This window comes from Pundamilia nyererei, unplaced genomic scaffold (assembly GCF_000239375.1).
Source record: "Pundamilia nyererei isolate P.nyererei 1_Seehausen unplaced genomic scaffold, PunNye1.0 scaffold00137, whole genome shotgun sequence".
NCBI lineage: Eukaryota > Metazoa > Chordata > Actinopteri > Cichliformes > Cichlidae > Pundamilia > Pundamilia nyererei.
Genome location: NW_005187538.1, coordinates 926942 through 946366, shown reverse-complemented (window position 1 = coordinate 946366; position 19425 = coordinate 926942). Strand labels below are relative to the sequence as shown.

The 19425-nt window shown below is 39.0% G+C and overlaps 1 protein-coding gene across 1 annotated transcript in view; it reads left to right on the top strand.

Annotated features, from left to right (window-relative positions):
* Positions 1-5875, top strand: part of trip4 (thyroid hormone receptor interactor 4) — a 7472-nt gene extending 1597 nt beyond the window's left edge. The window contains exons 3-11 of the mRNA XM_013913567.1: positions 618-836; positions 926-1004; positions 1099-1204; positions 1362-1577; positions 1683-1812; positions 2000-2193; positions 2309-2433; positions 3019-3110; positions 5762-5875. Coding sequence (XP_013769021.1) covers positions 618-836; positions 926-1004; positions 1099-1204; positions 1362-1577; positions 1683-1812; positions 2000-2193; positions 2309-2433; positions 3019-3110; positions 5762-5875 — 1275 coding nt within the window. The remainder of the gene's footprint in view (positions 1-617; positions 837-925; positions 1005-1098; positions 1205-1361; positions 1578-1682; positions 1813-1999; positions 2194-2308; positions 2434-3018; positions 3111-5761) is intronic.
* Positions 5876-19425: the final 13550 nt, after the last annotated feature.

Genomic DNA, 19425 nt, shown 5'->3' with positions numbered 1-19425 from the left:
AAAAATATTTTTTACATTGTAGAACAATATGGACATCAAACCTGTGAAGTAACTTAATATGGTAGTCAGATGGGATGGTGTGTCAATTCAGTGCATTCACAGCCTTTCACAATATCCATACCTAACAAAGACATAAAACTGCATTCATCAAAGCAACGGACGGATTTCCGCTGGTGTAATATCCAGTTCAGTAATGAGCAGACTTCTAAAATTACTTGTAACTCTGTTTCTTGTTGTTTAAAGTAGTGGATTTTGCTTTTGCTATTCAGTCATGAAGGGCTGAGTCACAGACATGCTTTTTAATGTTTAATCATTTTTATCTTTTTATGGCCTGTTGATAGAATCTCGCTTATGGCATCCCAAATCCTGCTTTGAATAATTTAAAGTAAACTTTGTTTTCTCTTCATATATTCAGGTGATATTTCTGCGTTCTGATACAAAAAAGAATAAAAATAATAAAGAATCCTTAAAAAAAAAAAAGAAAAAGCGGGATCCAAACTTGTAACTGATATCAATATCATGTTTATTTGTACATGTCCTGTGCCATTTTTATTGTTGTGTTCATTTGTTAAACAGATGTCTTCCTTTCTACTTCTCTTCATTCAATTGTTCTTCAGGCCCAGGAAAATAGTAATACATCATCATCAAAGAAGAAAACAAAGTTTGTCAATCTCTACGCTAAAGAGGGTCAGGACAGGCTGGCTGTGTTACTCCCCGGTCGGCATGCTTGTGAATGCCTTGCCCAAAAGCACAAGCTTATTAACAACTGCATCACCTGTGGCCGTATTGTGTGTGAGCAAGAGGGCTCAGGACCCTGTTTCTTCTGTGGCAGCCTGGTACATATCACTTTAAGTCCTTAGATTGCGTTGTTGTTTTGGGGGTTTTTTTGTCATTCTTCTTGTGCTAAAAGTGTTTTCTGATTAAGGTCTGCACAAAAGAAGAACAGGAGATCCTCCAACGAGACTCCAACAAAAGCCAGAAACTAAGAAAGAAGCTCATGGGCGGTGAGGGTCTTAAGTAGTCAGGACTTATGAAAAGAAACTCTTTGAAAAGATCAACTGGTTTGATACTGTGAGTTTGTTTTTATTTTGGTGACAGACTTCGGAGAAAGAGATTATCTCTCACACCAAGAGGCCACGATGAAGGCTGGGCTGGAGAAAGCAATTCAGCACAAAGACAAACTGCTGGAATATGACAGAAATAGGTATCATAAAACACACAGTTAAGAAAAGAGCTTTACAAGAATGGATAGGTTTACTGCTCTGTGTGCAGTGTTTACACTTTAACAGGACATTTTGATTGCTGTTGAAGATAGTGATGAAAGTTGGTAATAACACTTCACTGCCTCCCTTTAACCCCAGTATCAGAAGAACGCAGGTTCTGGATGACGAGTCTGATTACTTTGCCACTGAATCCAATCAGTGGTTGTCACCCAATGAGCGAGAGAAACTGAAGAAAAAGGAAGAGGAGCTGAGAGAGCTTCGCCATGCCTCTCGCAAAGACAGGAAGATCACACTTGACTTTGCTGGTAGACAAGTAATTGAAGAGGGAAACAACCTGAATGAGTATTACAACAAGTAAGATAATCTGACAGCACCTGAATCACAACAGCAATTCCAGATTTATGTTATGTGGTTGTGTTAAACAGCCAGACTTTCTGAAATGTTTCCAATAATTTGCAGGTTGGATGAGACCCTCAAGGCAATGAGCAATGAATCGGTGTCCAAATCACCAATGTATTCTGAAAGAAAGGGTGGACGGCAGGGCCTCAGAGATCTGGTGAATCCCAACATAATGCAATCTGCGCCAGAGGTAACTTGATCCATTCTGAACGTGGCATTTCTTCTTTAATCATTCTTCTTTAGTCATTTGTATTATTTTATAAATTCAAATGAAATATCAGTCAAATCCCTTGAGTTTGCTCTGCACTTTAACCCATCACAAAACAGTGAGCATTGAAACAGACTCTACTGATGTTTCTAACGAATGCCTATTTCAGTGGGTTGATGTTGGAGGGAGTGAAAGCCACAAGAAACCAATGGAGAAGGGAAAGAGTGCAATGGAGGACAAGGGAAGAGAAGAACGACACCGGTTGAGGCTCCAAGACAAAGAGCTGCAGGAGATGTCCGATGGCGGCTGGTGCCTCAGCATGCACCAACCGTGGGCCTCGCTACTGGTAAAGGGCATCAAGAGGTAAGGACTGTGCAGTGTGTGTGTGTGTGTGTGTGCTGTATATATGATAAACTCCTATAGACACTTGGGTTTTGGCAAAGTGTTGTAATGTGTGACATTTTATGTGTGTATGCAGGGTAGAAGGACGAACGTGGTACACGTCACACCGTGGGCGACTTTGGATTGCAGCTGCAGCAAAGAAGCCCACCCCTCAAGAAATCGCAGAGGTGGAAGCCATGTATCGCCACATTTATAAAAAAGGTGCAGATGCTGTACAAAGGAATCATATTGTGAATACTAAAAATGTATTTCTGGTTTAAACAGATTTAAATATGGTGCTGCTGAAGATAGAAAAAAAGCTGCTACAAAATATAATGCATGGGTAATGCTTTCCTTGGCTCAGGAAAAAATTATATAGAAATATTTATGTTAAAAATGCCCCCAGTAGCTTTGTGTGGGCCCTTTTAAAGGCTGTTGTAACAACATTAGCGCTAGGTTTCGTAATAGGCCCTTTGGATCTTATTGCCAAGCTTTGGCCTTTCTCTGTGAAAGCTGTGAAAGGACATAGTGTCTTTAGGGCATATTTAATAAACTTTTTTATTGCACACAGTAAAGTATTTCTAGCAGAAAAGTATATTTGTTTAAATTTGCTAACAAGCACAACTTTCTTTTCATGGGCATGATAAAATGCTGTTAATAACATGTCATAATGGTATCATAATTTAGCGCTGATACAAGTAATATTAATGCTAAACTGGGCTCTGTCATGTTGCTGTCATAAAGTGATACTGATTGCTTTTAATTCCACACATTGTTGATTGAGTGATCCTGGTCTTATCTCCACAGGGCCCATGTTTCCTAAAGACTATCCCACTGGCTGCTTGCTGGGCTGCGTTAATGTGACTGACTGTCTATCTCAGCAGCAATTCGGGGAACAGGTTAGTGAAAGATGTACTTTTACAACCCAAAAAAAAAAACAACCAAAAAGTGAAACTCTCAGGTTTCACTACTCTTAACGGTTTCCTTATGACTGATTGGTATTATGGGTTCTGTTTGAAGTCAGTCGTGGGTTCACAGAAACATGAAATGTCTGCAACTGGATTAAAGATGACAGCCTTCCTGTCATCATTTGTGCTTAGTTGTGATCTAAAGTAGTTGTACATTTAAAGTATAAATTAATTCACTTGAGAAAATGTCAATAAATTCTGGGTTTGTACATGAAAAAGGCCATATATAGGGTTTATGTATTTGTCCATGTGAGCCTTGGAGACAGTGTTAAAGTGACGCATCAAACACTTAACTTGTATTAAGTTAGAGACAGAGTTTTGTAATAAGTCTTTTCATTCAGAACTGTGTTAAGTAATGACTCAGTTCCAGTTATGGCAAAAAACAGTAGTGGTTGTAAAAACATTGAGACTTCTCATTGTGTTTGAAATGCCCAGTGGATAATTTTGAGTAATAAGTATGATCTCAAGCTCTAGTCCTTTTATGTCAGTACTGTTTAGTGACTGTGTAGTTGGCTGTTCTGTGTAATTGTGAGTAATTTGGTGCAGTGCCACTTTCTGTCAGCAGAGAGCAGACTCCACCCTTTTCACAACACCTCCCTGCCAGTTTACAGTGTTACACTAGGGGCAGTATCCACCACAGAAACCAAATACAAGCTCTCGTTACACCAAAATACCTCCCACCAGAGTGGTGATATGTACATTTTACGGTGGTACCAGTCTTTGTGTGTATTTCAGATATGTTCACAGGAGAAAGCGATTCTACTTGAAATGAAATCCTCCCCCCCCCCCTCTTAGTTCACACTGTTAGAGTGACTGTGAACATGTGATGTAGCAAATAATGCTGCTGCTCCATTAGTGCCATGGTCACTGTTGCCTTGTAGGACTAATAAACTGTTTACTTGAGCTTTTGCACCTAAATCAGTTGAATTAATTGCAGTGTTACCAGATATAAGCTGGAAAATGCACCCTGCTTTCCATTACAGCATCATGTGGAAACAGAGTGGCTCTCCCCATTTGCTGTGAATGGAACACATTTAAACTTAATTGCATTGCCATCTTCATTTGGCTGTTTTGCCCCCGGCTTTGCAAGACACTGCTCGTCTCAAATCATTCTTTTACAGACTATTAAATGTGTGTATTGTATGTTATTATAACACTTCACCAAGAACGTTGTGTTTTTTTCCTTTAAATTTTCATCTTTAGGTACATGCCTTATTTGATTACATTAGTTACTTTTTATTCTGTACTCTACACCTCTACCTGGTATACTCCATATATATATCGTAACACACGGATACACTCGCATCCATGTAGAATAGTCTTGTTGAACTATTTAAGTGGGGGAATTCGTCAAATTCTACACATTGCATAAACATGCTCTCACCCTGCAAAGCTGCAAAACCTCTTGCACATGTGCATACATGATCTTCTGCCATCTTTAGTGATAAACAAAAGCAGATCACATTTGGAAACTGCACAGTCTTAAAAAAAGACGCATACACACAGAAAAGGCAATAATCTGCTTGTGGGTTGTTGTATTTCTGCACATCTCTGCATACACACACAGTATCTCCCTGCATAAAGGCAGTTGTTGTTTTGTTTTTTTCTGAGAAGCTGTGTTTTTGGTTGAAAGAAAAAAATAGCCTTAAAAATGTGTCCTGTTTCATGGTTGCATTCTGACTGCTGGGACCTGTAAATCTAAGGGCTTTCCCCTTTTGTACTCTGTCCTCATTCTCTCCTCCACCACTCATTCCACCCAGGGCTGTAAAATCATGTTTGCAGGCAGTGTGGCTGCCCTTTCATCCTGTGAAAGGGTGTGTGTATGTGTGTGTGTATGTGTGACCACTTGCACAGAGCAGCCATAAATAACACCCCCACCTCACACAAGGCCCCTTAGAAAAAAAGAAAGCAAGACACATGTAGAAAAAAAGTGAACCAACTAGAAAAGAATAGAAAAGAATAACAGCACCAAATGCCTAATGATGGTGCTGAACTGTTAGCTTTTGCCTATTGGAGTCGACATTTTGGAAAAAAGGAAAAGCCATTAATGGTTTAGCGTTTGAATCTTGATTCCTTTTGTGTAAGTAGAAGAGGGCATGTTGTGCTAGTGTATAGTAGCACATAGCTGCACTGCTGGGTTGGGAGAGTGGGTGAGGTGTAGGATTTACTGTCCTGTGCTGGCAGCTGTGGGTGGTTAAAAGGGGGGTGGTGAAGGACAGACAGCCATTATTCTTCAGGCTCTTCTAAATCTGTCTCTTCATGATGTATGAAATATTCAGGGAAAGTGGAATGTGGGAAGATCAGGAGAGCATGAGAGAAACACTACTGACTCACAGAAATGGAAAAAAATGTTTTTAACGCTTAAATGTCACTGATCGACGATTCTGTGTCATTGCACTCGTTCCTCTGTTGGGGCGCTATTGCACAACACCAAAACCGGAAACCCTGCTGACAGACAGTGCAGAAAGACCACCTCAGGCAGAGCAGGATTTCCATCTGCTTGACTTGGACCAATTCTTTCCCTCATTAGAAACTGACTGGTGTATTGATCCGTTCTCCCTGTAATCTCTCACTCCTTCCAGCTTCCCATCCCCCCCCTTAGTACTGATAATTGGCCAGCCATTATGATCTGTATTCTGTCTCTCCACTCCTACCCCCCAGTGCTCACTCAGCAATGGGTGGAGATGTATGCCTGACCTGCCTGCTGCAGAGGGGGGTTGGGATAGAGATGGGTATGTTACAGATTGAAAATGGGAATGTTTTTGCTGCAAAAGGCTAAGTGAGATAATTAAGCATCAACAGAGGGGTGCAGCCAATCTGAGCAGCTTTATAGGTGGTAAAAATGTTACAGATTCTTTATATTGAGTAAAGCTGCTTTAAGTCAAAAGGAATTTCTCTTTTCTTTTTTCCCTTTTTTTTTTTTATACATAAATCAACACATCCACATATGTGTTCTCTATCTCCACGAAAGCTTCTAGCACAGACAAAGGCACATCAGACCCCATGCAGAGCTTGAATCACACATCTACTTACTCCTGCAGTGAAAAAATTGATTGGATCAATCCACACTCTCATTTAAGGTCTGATTTGTTACCCTGTTTCAAAGACCAGATCACCAGCTGCAGAGATACATGTCTTAGTGAATACAAAAAAAAGGTCTTCATTCATATGATATGACTAAGAGGACAAGAAGTCAAAGTGGGCAATGTGTGTGAGGGAGGTTTGTACATGTATTATCTGAACAAAGAGCCCTACACATTTCCTGATGATAAAATATTAACATAGTAATCTGTAAGTTGCATCATTCTTTTTTTGCACAGTAATCCAGTCTGTGGTATCTCAGATAAGCATATTTTTTTGACCTCAGAACTGTTAACGGCTGGTATGTAACACATTTCCCGGCTCACGTACGTATCAGTTAAATGCATATTCGTGACATGACTCGAAACCAACTGTTAAAGACTCTGTTTTTGTTTTGTTTTTTCTTTTGTCATTAATTCCACTTTAAGAGCAAAGAAATTTACCTTTTATTTCAGAAATGATTTATTTATTTTTGTTGTTAGACAAGAACAGGCTTTGATGTGTCACAGCAGGAATAACACAAGTTAAAATAATCAGGATGGTGGCTGAATTTCAGTTAGCTTCACTTTTAGGGTATTGATCTTGAGCATGCTCACTGTCACGCTTTCATTACTAGAATAAAGCAAATATTAATGTTAGAAGTTAACGATACTTTGCCAACATACTGAGTCAAAACTTACATTTGGGTTTTAAAAGGAAATGCAAGCACTGAAGTGAGTGCTAACTCAGGTGAAACTCTTATTTACAGCATAGCATGTAAAGATAAGAAGATTTTATATAAAAAAGCAAGAATATAAAATGGTTTTCTTATGGTGTTCATCTGCTGCATGGATAGATATATATGTTATAGTATACCATCAGCATATATGTTTAGTTGACAACAGCGGCATATGCATATATTTATTGTTTGCATCTGAACACTAGTGAGAAAGTCAAAGAGCCATTATACCGCAATAATTAACAGTAATAAAAAAAAAAGCACATACAAAATTAAGTAATTCTGGAATAACCCACTCAGCATGACACATATGACACAAAAACAACAAATCTAAAGTCGGAACGTGGTGTGAGCACTTTTTGACTAGCAGGTTCTTCCCAGCATCTTAGTTCTCCGGAGGATTTAGGCTGCCTCAGTGCCTTTGGCTTCTTCATGTAATCCCAGACTGACTCAGTGTTGATGAGATCAGGGCTCTGTGGGAACCATACCATCTGTTGCAGGACTCCTCGGTCTTCTTGTCACTGATAATTCTTTATGGCCCTCGCTGTGGTATGGTTGGGGTATTTGTCCTGCTGCAGACCTGCTGAGTTTAAGACGATCAGGTGTCTCTCTGAATATACTGCAGTACATCTTTTTCCCCCTTTTACTGAACATGGGTTGCTGAGTCAGATGCTTCACAGTTCAGATTTTACTGATCGCAGACTCATACTGCCAAAATAGCTGAGTGTTGTTCTATGTCTGCCTTTCCCGCTACCTTAATCTCATCTAATCTAATCTGCTGTGCATTGGTCAGTTAATAAAACGAGGCTTTAAGTTGTTCTTCACTGTGGCTTCAAGCCTATTTTTGTGGAATTGTGTATGTAATCTTATTCTAGCTCAGTATATATATTATATATACTGCAGCTTGGTACATCTGTGCACACTAGCACATGTGAGATAACTGAAACCAGGCTTATACCACATCACACAGCTGCAAGGCTACAGCCACTTATCTGTTAAAAGAAGTGCTGGTTCCTGTGGAATTCCATTTGTGTAAGCTCTGCCTCTGACCTCCAGAGTGGAGCTCCTGTGCTTGTTAGGCCTGCTGGAAGCTCAAACTGATGCCTGCGTTTCCTTGTGTGGTAATGTGATATTTATATGCTGAAAGCCTTCCTGCCAGCATGCCACACACGCACATACACTCACACTCACAGGATATATTGGATGCATTCCAAAGGAAGGGAAGTCAGGCAATGCTGTTTTTTTTTTCATGCCCCTTTTCTCTGTAACATTGTGTGAATCCTTAGCAGTGGTTGCTTCCATCTCTTCCTCCTCTCCTCCCCCCTGCATTATTCCATCCATATTTTTCCCTCTCTAACAGTATGTTTTACAGGTCAGTGCGGTGAAGTTGTGTGTGGATGCAGAGAATTCAGTTTACGCTCAGTAAACAGACATGCAAGCTCATACTCAATCATGCATCTTTGGGTCTTGCTTTCGCTCCCTGCCTCTTTCTGTGCAACCTCAGTCACACACTAACACGCTGACATTCCTCCCCTTCCTCCCTGTTCCTTGCTGGGCAGTTTGCCACGGCAGAGAGGTCAGACATCATGTGATTCTGCAGTGGTGTGTAGAATGCATTCAGCTCTGGGTCCCCAGGCACTGGATGATAACCAACCGAACCTCAGTCACAGGTTTTCCACAGCATGAAAAATACATAGAACCATCTGCCAGACTCGAAATGGCCTGATACACCGTTTAGAATTTCACTGCAGTCCACAGACCACTTAATTAAATGTCACACAGTTTCTACTGTTGGGGAAACTGCCTGTTAATACCCATTTATTATCTCTGCTTCTTCTCTATTTTGTTCTGCTCATTTAATAGGACTTGTTCCTCTCTCAGTATGCTGATCACAGGAACTCGGAACAATGATAAAGCCAATGCGAGGAATATTTCACGCAGCTCCCTTTTGATGGTTTGAAAGACAGCACCGTTGATGAAAATAAGTCAGAATCAAAGAGAGTAACTGAATATCAACTTACTTGAAGTCTTGAATGCAAAACAGGTTCAAATCCTTATTTTCTCTTTAAAAATGGTGTGATGTGCTTTTGCTCTTTTAAGTCAGAGCTTTTCAACATATTTCTAATCCACAGCAGTCTTTTCCCTTTTTTGAAGAGATAAAATATCAGTGAAGTCCTAGTCGCTTCTAAACTGTAGTCTCCTGGAATATAAATGGTGAGGGTGTACTTAATTACATGGTGTCTAATATTGACTGTAACAGAAAATATGATTGTTATAAAATATACTAAGAAGAAAAATCAGCAAAAGGGGAAGAAATGTTTGTTTTCACACTGACAGGATTCATCTCTAGTTTTTAGTCGTTGCGACACATTCCACGCAAATTCCATTAGTAAGTATTTGGCAAATGACAAACTTTTTTAATATTCAATTCAATTAAATTCAATTTTATTTATATAGTGCCAAATGACAACAACAGTCGCCTCAAGGCGCTTTATTTTACCTCTGTATAACATCAGAGTGGATTTAAATCAGTCAACGTGTGATTGAAGTGCAGATTTTCAGCTTTGGTTCAAGCATTCAACAAAAATATTACAATAACTGTTTAGGGTTTACAGCAACTTTTAAACACTGCCCCCCGTTTTAATATGCTCAACAGTAGTTGGTCAATTTAACATAACATGAAATAAAAGGATTGTTTTTAATATTTCAATGACAATCCTCTGTGACCAATTTTGTCCTCAGTAACTGAAAAGCAAGCTCTGTTGGGTTGAGATCAGGTCCCTGATTTAGCCATTGAAAAATGTCCTAATTTTTGGTTTGGGTCACTATTCGTTTGCTCTGTGAAGCTCTGTTAGATCAGTCTTGAAGCATCTGGCTGAATCTGAGCAGAGAGCATAGCCCTTACACTTCACAATTCATCCTGCTGCTTCTATCACTAGTCGCATCATCCATAAACACTAGTGACTCGGTTCCACTAGCAGTCATATATGCGCATGCCCTTACATTGGTTCTGCCATGTTTGACAGATGATGTGTATATTTTTGATCATAAGCTGTTTCTTTCCTTCATATTTTTTCCTCCTGATCGTACTGTCACGGGTTAAGCTTGGTTTCTTCTGTATAAAAACGTTTTTTCTGGCAGTCTAATCTCACCTTCTTGTTCTTGAGTGCAGTTGGTGGTTTGGACCTTGTTGTAAACCCTTGGTATTTCCATTCATCGTGGTGTCTAATGGTTTAACAATGATTGCTTAACAATTTGAGTGTTCTTGACTTCATTAGATGCTTATTTTTCTTAGTTATTAGTTTAGTTGTTTTCAGTGATCTTTCTGACACTTTGAATCAACTCCAGTTTCTCTATTTACATAAGGCGCACCAGATTATAAGGTGCACTGTCGATGAACGGGTCTGTTTTCATACATAAGGCGCATTAAGCGAAACAAAACAGTCAGATAAGTCAAACTTTACTCAACTCATTCTTTTTGCTTCCTCCACTTCCATACCATTGATTCATTAATGTTGAATTCTCTCGCAGCTGCTCTATTCCCATGTTTTTGCAGTATTTTAATAACTAACCTCGTATTGTGGATGGATTATCTGAGTTGTTCTCCTGACTGAAGTTTGGTCCGTTTACAGCATCCTGTCATGCGATTGCATTTGTCCTTAACCATCGGGAACCCTCACGTTAACTTTTATAGAGTGGAAAAAAGTTAGCGTTCATCCTCCAGCTTCACTGTGTTTGTTATGCTAACATAGCTGTGTAGCTAGCGATTACGTAGCACATCATTGTATACCAGCTAGCCCAACTTCAGTAACCCTACAAAAGTCACTGCTGTTTAGTTTTCTGTCTTCATTTATGTTGGAAGTGATAGCAGAGCTGTACGTTTGAATTTCTTCAGAAATCTCTCAGTCAGAACATGGTACATCATGTTTAGGTGGAAACTAGCGAGCTAACTTCCTGCTAACTTCTAACTCTGTTAAATGTAATAAATTCTGTTTTCATGGATGCCTGGATGTTAAACTTAATTGTTACACCTGGTAAAGCAGCAACACTGATCATTTTATTAAAGATGAAAGAATTTAGACAGTTTTTAACTCTCAGTGATGCCGCAGTGTTGACTTTGGACGGAGTTTTGGACCCGGGTTACTCCGCGAGGCTCCTGACTACGGTAGCCGTAATGCTCTGACAATCCATCAAGCGGTGCGGCTTCATAGCTTACCAAAGTCGTACTAAAACATTTTTTGACAGATTTTTGAACACTGTGTACCACATAAAATCGGATCAAGGTCAGGTAGCACAACCAGAATTCATACATAAAGGCGCCCTGGATTATAAGGTGCACCGTCGATTTTTGAGAAAATTTAAGGATTTTAAGCCTTAAAGTCTGAAAAATATGGTAATTTGTATTAGAAGAGTAAGAGAAGAGTCACAAGTTCCAGTGTCACAGGCTGTCAAGTGTCCATTTACCTTTGAGGCTCCTTGAGTGTAACAAGGTTCTAGGTCAAATTCAGTCACTTGACAGAAATCTGTTGTTTAAAAGATAAAATAAAATAACTGTTGCTATTTTTGACAAGTTGCATTTGCAAATCACTCATTTTGGCTCTGCAAACAGTTTTGAAATCTCAGCTGGAACAGAAACACCATTTTTGTTTTTACTTTATGAAGCAGTGTTCTGGCTCTCAGTTTGTACTCTCTTTGATAATGGCACCAACTGTGTTAAACAATGTTTGCATAAAACAAGACCTCGGTGGATGTTGATGTTGTGATCTGTTATTACCATTGCCGCAGGCAAACTTTACCCCCCATAATAAGCTTTAATGAAGCATAGAATCAATATGTTTGACATTTATCTCCCAACTCCACATCTGGTGTTTGTTGTTGATGCCCCAAAATCGCTCCTCATGAGGCCCGTGTCTGTGCCAATTTTCTGTTTTGGAATGGGAAAATGAATGAAGGTTGTGTGTTGTAGTCAGTAAGTACTTGTGCAAAGTCAGTGGGCGACCATGTTTCCCTGCTACGATATTATCAGGAATCGGAAGAGCTCTCAGTTTAATCATTATTCTTTATGCCTGTTCACATCCAAATGTGAGAACAGGCATTACTTCTCTCATTATGTCTAGCTGAGTTTGAGTGTTTTTGCCAACATTCCCCAGGCATGTCTATGCAATTCCTTCATGTCACACATGCCTGTGTGTGTGTTCACTTGAGAAAAGATCTTTATCCAGCCCAGCCCAACCCAGCGTCAGTATTAACACAAGTATCTCTTCTCAAGAGAGAACCAGAGAGACAGAGAGCGTGAGACTCTCTGCTGCTGCAGGGTCACTGATTACAAACTCAATTGTACTCCACTGGGCAATACGTCTGTTCGGCAACTTCCTGGTAGTGACAAGAGATAAATGGAAAGTAGGGGTGGGCATTTGTTTATTGTAAATAACAAATCAGTACTTACCCAGAGTTAATTTACAATGGCTTTCTCTGTCTGTTAAAACTGTCTCTTAAGTGTGGATATGATATTCATCGCATGAAGTAGGGATGATGTCATTTCAGTCGATCCAACCTCTGCCGTTTGCCATTTGGCTTCTCAGTTCAGCCATCCTTACAAAGCGCAGTCACAGTACAGATAACATCTTTGGCACATGCCTGTTACACAGCGGGCTATTTCCAGACTTGGACTCGCTCCCATCTTGATGGAAATTGATTCTGTATCGGTCTGTACTGTTATGTTGGGTAACCACATCTAGGTTTTCTCCATGTGTCATCCGGAGTATTCGTCAGAATGTTTGTGACAGCTCATCTTTGGTGTATTTGTCTTTGGTGTGTTAATCTCACTCAATCAACATTTTAATTCCAAAACACAGGAACTGTGCTTTTGATATGAGGTGCTGTCGGTTTAAATGGCAGGAGGAGCGGGGTGATTATTTCCAATGAGGCTCTAGTGATATGTGCTGTGGGAGGCAGGGAGTTGATTGCCTGCCCCATACACACCACTAGGTACTCGTGTGTGATCAAGTAGAATTTACGTCAAACGTGACACGCCTTCGTGCTCAACTCATCGGCTTTCGGTTTTAAAGCCGACAACATAAAAGTACAGAATTTTCCTCATAATTTAGCCTTAGTAGCCACAGACACTATCTTATTTTAGAAGGTTTTTTAATAGAAAAAAAAGGCAGTTCACTTGTTAATAAAGCTATTATGCAGATAAAATGTGCATGGAGATTTCAGTTTTCCAGTGAAGCTTTCAAACTCAGTTAAAGATCGGTTGGTTTCACTTAAAGTGGCCTGGGTGCTATTGCAGTTGCTGTTGCAGAGGCCCAGGTTGTGCTTAACTGGACTCCTCTGTTAGTATTATTTTTTTGTGTAAACAAGTTACTATAGCTAGTCATTGCATTAGGGGTGTAGGAAGATGAAGATGAAAGCATTGATAGAAAGTGTGAGTTTACTGATTCATGCAGTTTCTAATGGAGACATGAAAGCAGGAAAAAAAAAAAGTAGGCCCAGTGTCATGTTGTTTTATGTTTTTCTTGGTGAAAGAACTGAACAAATAAGATGTATAGTAGATAGATTTTTCTTAATATTTAAAAAAAGAACAATCAAGGCTGGTGTCATATTAATATAACAAATTTCCCACGTGTGGGACCAATAAAGGTTGTCTTATCTTATATATCTAATTAAATGGTCTAACATAAGAAATGCAATCGTATGTTTATAGCTGACCAGATTTTACCTGACAGCATATTCAAATATCTCTCTGCTTATCATCCTTATTCATAATAAAACATAGTGAGTTTGAACACTTCATTCAAATCTTGTTTTATGTCTTGGTCACCAAGTGATTAATGAGTCATAGAAGTATGTTTGTGCTCGACAGTGTTACTGTTGGAATTATAGAGTGTAGTGAGCAATGGCAGTCAGACGTTTGTTTCTTTAAATCTAGTAACGCAAAACATAAATCTGTTTATGGCCAGTCCAGAGGTCTACTTTGTGAGAAAATAACTATTTTCTGACACATGTACATTTAAAGAATGGTAAGTTACATGTAAACTGTTTCCTTGACTGGAGAGGTTTTATCACATTAAGCTCGTTTTAGAATTTGGCCAAAGGCCTTCATAGATTGATCTCCTGTTTCTGTATTTTAGCTTACATCAAGAAATAAATGTATTCTGCAGTACAATGGAAATCCAATATTCAGGAATTTGCAGTGTTACTCCACCGCCAGCTGGGACTGTTTCATTCTGCTGCCTTTTCCTATATTTAGTGATGCTTGTTGGCGCACCCACTCCACAAGCCCTTCTGCCATTGCTCAAGAAGCAAATATGACACGATTTGCTGTTGTTGGCCAACTGTGTGAAGTATTGATTTACATGTCAGACCATCCTTGGAATGTAACCGTTTTTGTGGTCATTGATGCAAGAATATGACGCAACATAATTATATTTTAATAGTGATGTTTTAAACAACACATGGTCTGTGCAGAGGCATGTTATCACCATGAGGAAAGAATCTTTTCTTCCATTTGAAAGATGACCTTTTTTCTAAGAGCTGTTTTGTCAAACTGTTTGAGTCTAGATGTAATAATATTGGAATTTCCTAAAAGCTAAAAGGTTTGTGTCTGCTGTTCAACTAAAGATGCAGTTTTAATATTTAACAGAAAGTTGGATAATGCACAAGACAGAAAGTTATCGTCCGGATTTGTACTCAAATGTTTACTGTGTCTGGGAAAACATAGTTTTATCTAATATGTTTGAAGTTTAATCCATCATACATAAGTGATATAAGAAGCTGGCATTTACATAGAACATTGTCTAGTCGCAAAGCTAAGTACTGACAAGGTCCTGTTATGTTATGTTATGGCTCTTTGTTGATTTTCTGTTGTTTTTTCATACATTATCTCTGCCAGCCAAAATTGGTATCAGTTAGGCTATATCAAGAGCAGGGCTGGGAAGTAACTAAGTACAAATACTTCATTTCTGTACTTAAATGGAGATTTCAGGTGTCTGTACTTTACTTTTGTATTTATTTTTCTGACAGCGTTTTTCTTTTGCTGTGTGCATTTTCACATAAATATCTTTTTGTTCCTTACATTTTCAAAACAGGCTAATTACGTTTGGCTTAAGACATTTGAGGGGAGTTGTTGTTTCACATCACTGCACGCTTTTAAACATCAAACCAATTTGAGCCTGAACAATAACACAGGAAAGGCAATCCTAATGGTGTATCAATCAATCGCATGCAAAGAGATGAAAGAGGCAAAACTTTGTAAGTTATGCATAATTTATATCGCCATAGTTACAGGTTAAAGTGGGCTGATGTTTTGTTTTGTTTTGTTTTGTGTAGATGTCCATAAGCCATGGTACCGGTACTTCAGCATCTAGCTAGCCCTATGGAAAAGGAGTGAGAATACAAGGAGTAAAGTTCTTAAAGTTTAAGTGACAGGTAATTTCAAATGTAACATTTCTATCAGCTCAACAAATATTAGCAAACGTACAAACTTTTTCTGTGCAGTCTGTCGCACACTGTGTCTGTTGATTTCTCTCTAAGATGTAAGAAAGACAGGACACGAGAGACGGGGAATAGAAAAGAGCTTATATTTAAAGATATTCAATTCAGTTCGGTTTTATTTATATAGCGCCAAATCACAACAACAGTCGCCTCAAGGCAATAATACATACAGAGAAAAACCCAAGAATCATATGACCCCTCTATGAGCAAGCACTTTGGCGACAGTGGGAAGGAAAAACTCCCTTTTAACAGGAAGGAAGCTCCGACAGAACCAGGCTCAGGGAGACTCAGCCATCTGCTGCGACCGGATATGGATTGCTCAGTGGCATTTGATAAACTGGGAATTTAAAGATTCATGTAAAGTCCTGGGTTTATTTTCAACCAGATCTTGGCTTTGTATATGATGTGAAGTTATGATTTTTCATATTGTGAAACATCCTGCAAAACAAATTAATGTATACGTAAATACTTTGTGCTATTTAAATTGGATTTTTCTCAACACAAAACCCCTCGAAGCAGTAGTTGTTGTGATTTGGTGCTACATAAATATAATTGAATTGGATTGAAATGGAGATTGCATGAAAATACTCTGCAGTGTAGTGCAGGATAAACAGGTTAGCTTGTTGTACTCTGATGGATTTAAAGTGAGAACAGCGTGTTGGTCTCGTTCAGAGTGTCTGATGTTCCATGGCCAGAGTTAGGTTACATAAAGTGTAGCAGAGATGAATTTCCATTTTAGCTAAAGAGGCTGAGAGTCAGTGACTGAATTCTAACTTCACACCAACTGTATACTGTCGAGTATAAAACCAGTAAACAGTATACTGGATGGATGGAAATCGGCCAAGACAACTCACGAAACATCTGTTTACATGTGGTTGAATTTAGATGCGTAAATCCACAAAGAGCAACAGCAGATCACATGAAAAAAGAACACTTGAATTGCCATCAGGATATAGTTTCAAGAAGGTCTGTAGGTGATAACTGTCCATCAGCTGCTTATGTGCAATGCAGAAAAATGTATAGCAATTGCCTAATCTTTTTTTATTTTTATTTTTTTCTATTAAAGCAAAAGATAATTCAATAATGCAAAGAAACTTAAAGTATTCATTCCATCTCTTAGCTGTATTTAACCACTCAAAAAATTTGGATTACTTGGAAAAGGCTGTAAAGATATAAATTGAAAAGGGGCTCCTATTCAGCACCCTTGTACCCTCCGTTAGAACATATCAGTCGGATCACCTTATCTATTGTACGGTATAGTACTAACCCATGGGCTTGGAGAAACCTAAAACATGCCTTTGATAAGAATCGAGGGTTCTTTTTGTGCTCCTTTCTCAAACCATGCTTACTGCCAGCTTTGAAGGAAGGAGGGAAGAGACAGTTGTTTCCCACAGAGGCTGAGTGAACACAGATGGCAGGGCTGCACCCCGACGTCAGAATATCAAAGCAAATATTCACCTCAAGAGACAGACGTGTTCATAAACTCCCCAGTTCTTCTCAATTTCCACATTATGAAATCAAATGCCCACTGTGAAGTGGTTTGTTACCTTACTTAAAATACAAGCATTTTTGCTGACAGCACCTGTGTAAAGGAGAGGTGGATTTGTGGCACCGATAAAAGGAGATTGTGGTGGAAAATAAGAAGTTTTAATGCCTTAGATTCCCTGGAATTTTTCTTTGAAGTCGAGGGTTGAAGGCAGACATAGTAATTGTCTCCAGGGGTTCGTGTGTGTGTGTGCGTGCGTGCATGTGTGTTTTAAAGGAAACCACCAAGTAGAAGCGCTTGCCATGAGGTTGTCTGATAATTATAACATCCACTTTTTCCATGTTTGGTACTTGCAGCTTCTTAACTGCACTGTTAAATGCATCGTTTTGTATCTCCACTATATTTTTCACTGCACATTTGAAATAACTCTATTTTTCAGTATTGCCAGAGTCCAGCAGACATCAAACAGAAGCTTGACTATGAGTAAAAGAGAGGACCCTTTTTCTTGGAAAGTTCCAGCAGTTTGTATTTTTGAGTCTAAAAGGCTTTGACTGTTGTGAGACAGTCTTGTTTTTCTCTTGCCCAAAGGCCTCCGCAGGAGGTGAAGTCATAAACATGGCTGGGAAAGTGGAACTGGGCTAAGTGAGGAAGTCTGTGTGAATCTCACTGCAAAAACACATGACTTCACTACACCTGTCAGCACTGGAACTGGCTGAAAAGCCTAATGTGCAGCTTGCCCTTTACCAACATTTTTATTTGCAGAGCTGAAGTGTTTGCTTATGAGTCACAAAGGTAGAAAATTGATAAATACCTTTTGCTCCTTAGTCCTTATGGGAAATTTCAATACTGTGAAATTTCAGTACTGGGCTGGTGACACCTTGAAGTTATTTGCATGAAAAAAAAAATGAGTTACTGACTGGCTGAGTTGATTCTTGAGTCAAAACCACAAAACCACACAATTAATATAGTAAAACCGTGCATAGACTTTTGGGTAGAATTGAGATATAGCCCATTTTGCCGCTGCATCTTACTTCCCCAGTCATGGGCTAAATGCAGTTTAATTCACTCTCAGAGTGCTGGAGTTAGGCTTTGTCGGGGTTTACGATGCATTTTCTGTCCAGTGATGACAAAAATATGTTGGCTGCCCCAGGTTTAATGGAATTTCACATTAACGCTGATGGTTTGATTAGAATTGAAAATGAATTTTAACTTAATTTATGGCAAAGTGCAAACTTATGTCTGACCCTGCATATCTCGTGAAACCGGAAGTATTTTTTTAGGGATTTTTTTTTTTTAGTTGAACACTGACTGACATGGGGGCAGTAATTGGAAAATCGTGGCCTTGGTGCCGAGCTTCTAATAATGAGACATGTCTCTTGCGTTGAGGATATTAATAATGTAAAAAAATTCAGGAGCCAGTGTTGGACACTCCTGGATAATTAATGTTCACTCTCTAACTTGACACCAGTTGATTCTGTAGGTGAAGGAGTATGCTAAATTTTTAATCATCACCATGCAACTCTGTGCCTAAGCTCCACTGAAAGAGACTAAATGAGCTGCAGTAGCTGGTATCGGTTTGGGTTATGAGCAAGTACGATCTTAATCCTGTGTTTTGCACAAGCTGAGGGCTTCTCGTTTTAGTCTTGACAAAGGTTTGAGAATTATTGTTCTGTAAGCAAAGGTAAAAACATTGATTGTTATAATGTGTCAGTTCATAGATTAACTTGCAAGCTGTTCAGTTGATCACATTATTTCCTCTTAAAACAACTCTTACATGGTTTTAACATAGCTGAAAGGATTTGCTGCTGGTACAAGTTAAGTAGTTGAAACCTGGGTATATTTGTCATTGGTAAAAAAGTAAAAAAAAAAAAAAAAAAATTAATGACAGTTATACGTTTATCAAAATAGTTGCTGACAGCCAGCTGGGATTTATTGGAAAAAATGGTGGCTGAGAGTCCAAAAGACAACTGAAATGTATGATGTCTGCAAAGAGGCCACAGGCTACACTTACATGTGCTGTGCAATTTGGCCACTAGCCAAACTCTGGTAGAGCTGTTTACATGTACCCTTGATACCGTGCAGCTGAGTGACTTTGTTACCATGAATAAACCAGTTAACACAATATTCCTATCCACCTGAGCTGTTTAGCCCACAAATGGCTGACCTGCATTCTAATGTCTATTGATGTAGCCACTAAATACAAAAAGTCAGCTTTTTAATGCAATAACATCTGTTATTATATTTGATGCATTAATAAGTTTGCATAAGTGAATATCAGAACTGATGTACAGGAAGGAAGAGCTGTAAATACAAAATGCTTGGTGTGTGAACTGTAGTTCTCATTGTGAAGGCTGCATTGATACATTTTTATATTTATAAGAAACATTTAAGACATGTGCACTTATTGCTGTTTTTCACTTTCAAACAGAAAAGCTGTTTCATTCATTCCAGTCAACACCTCTTTG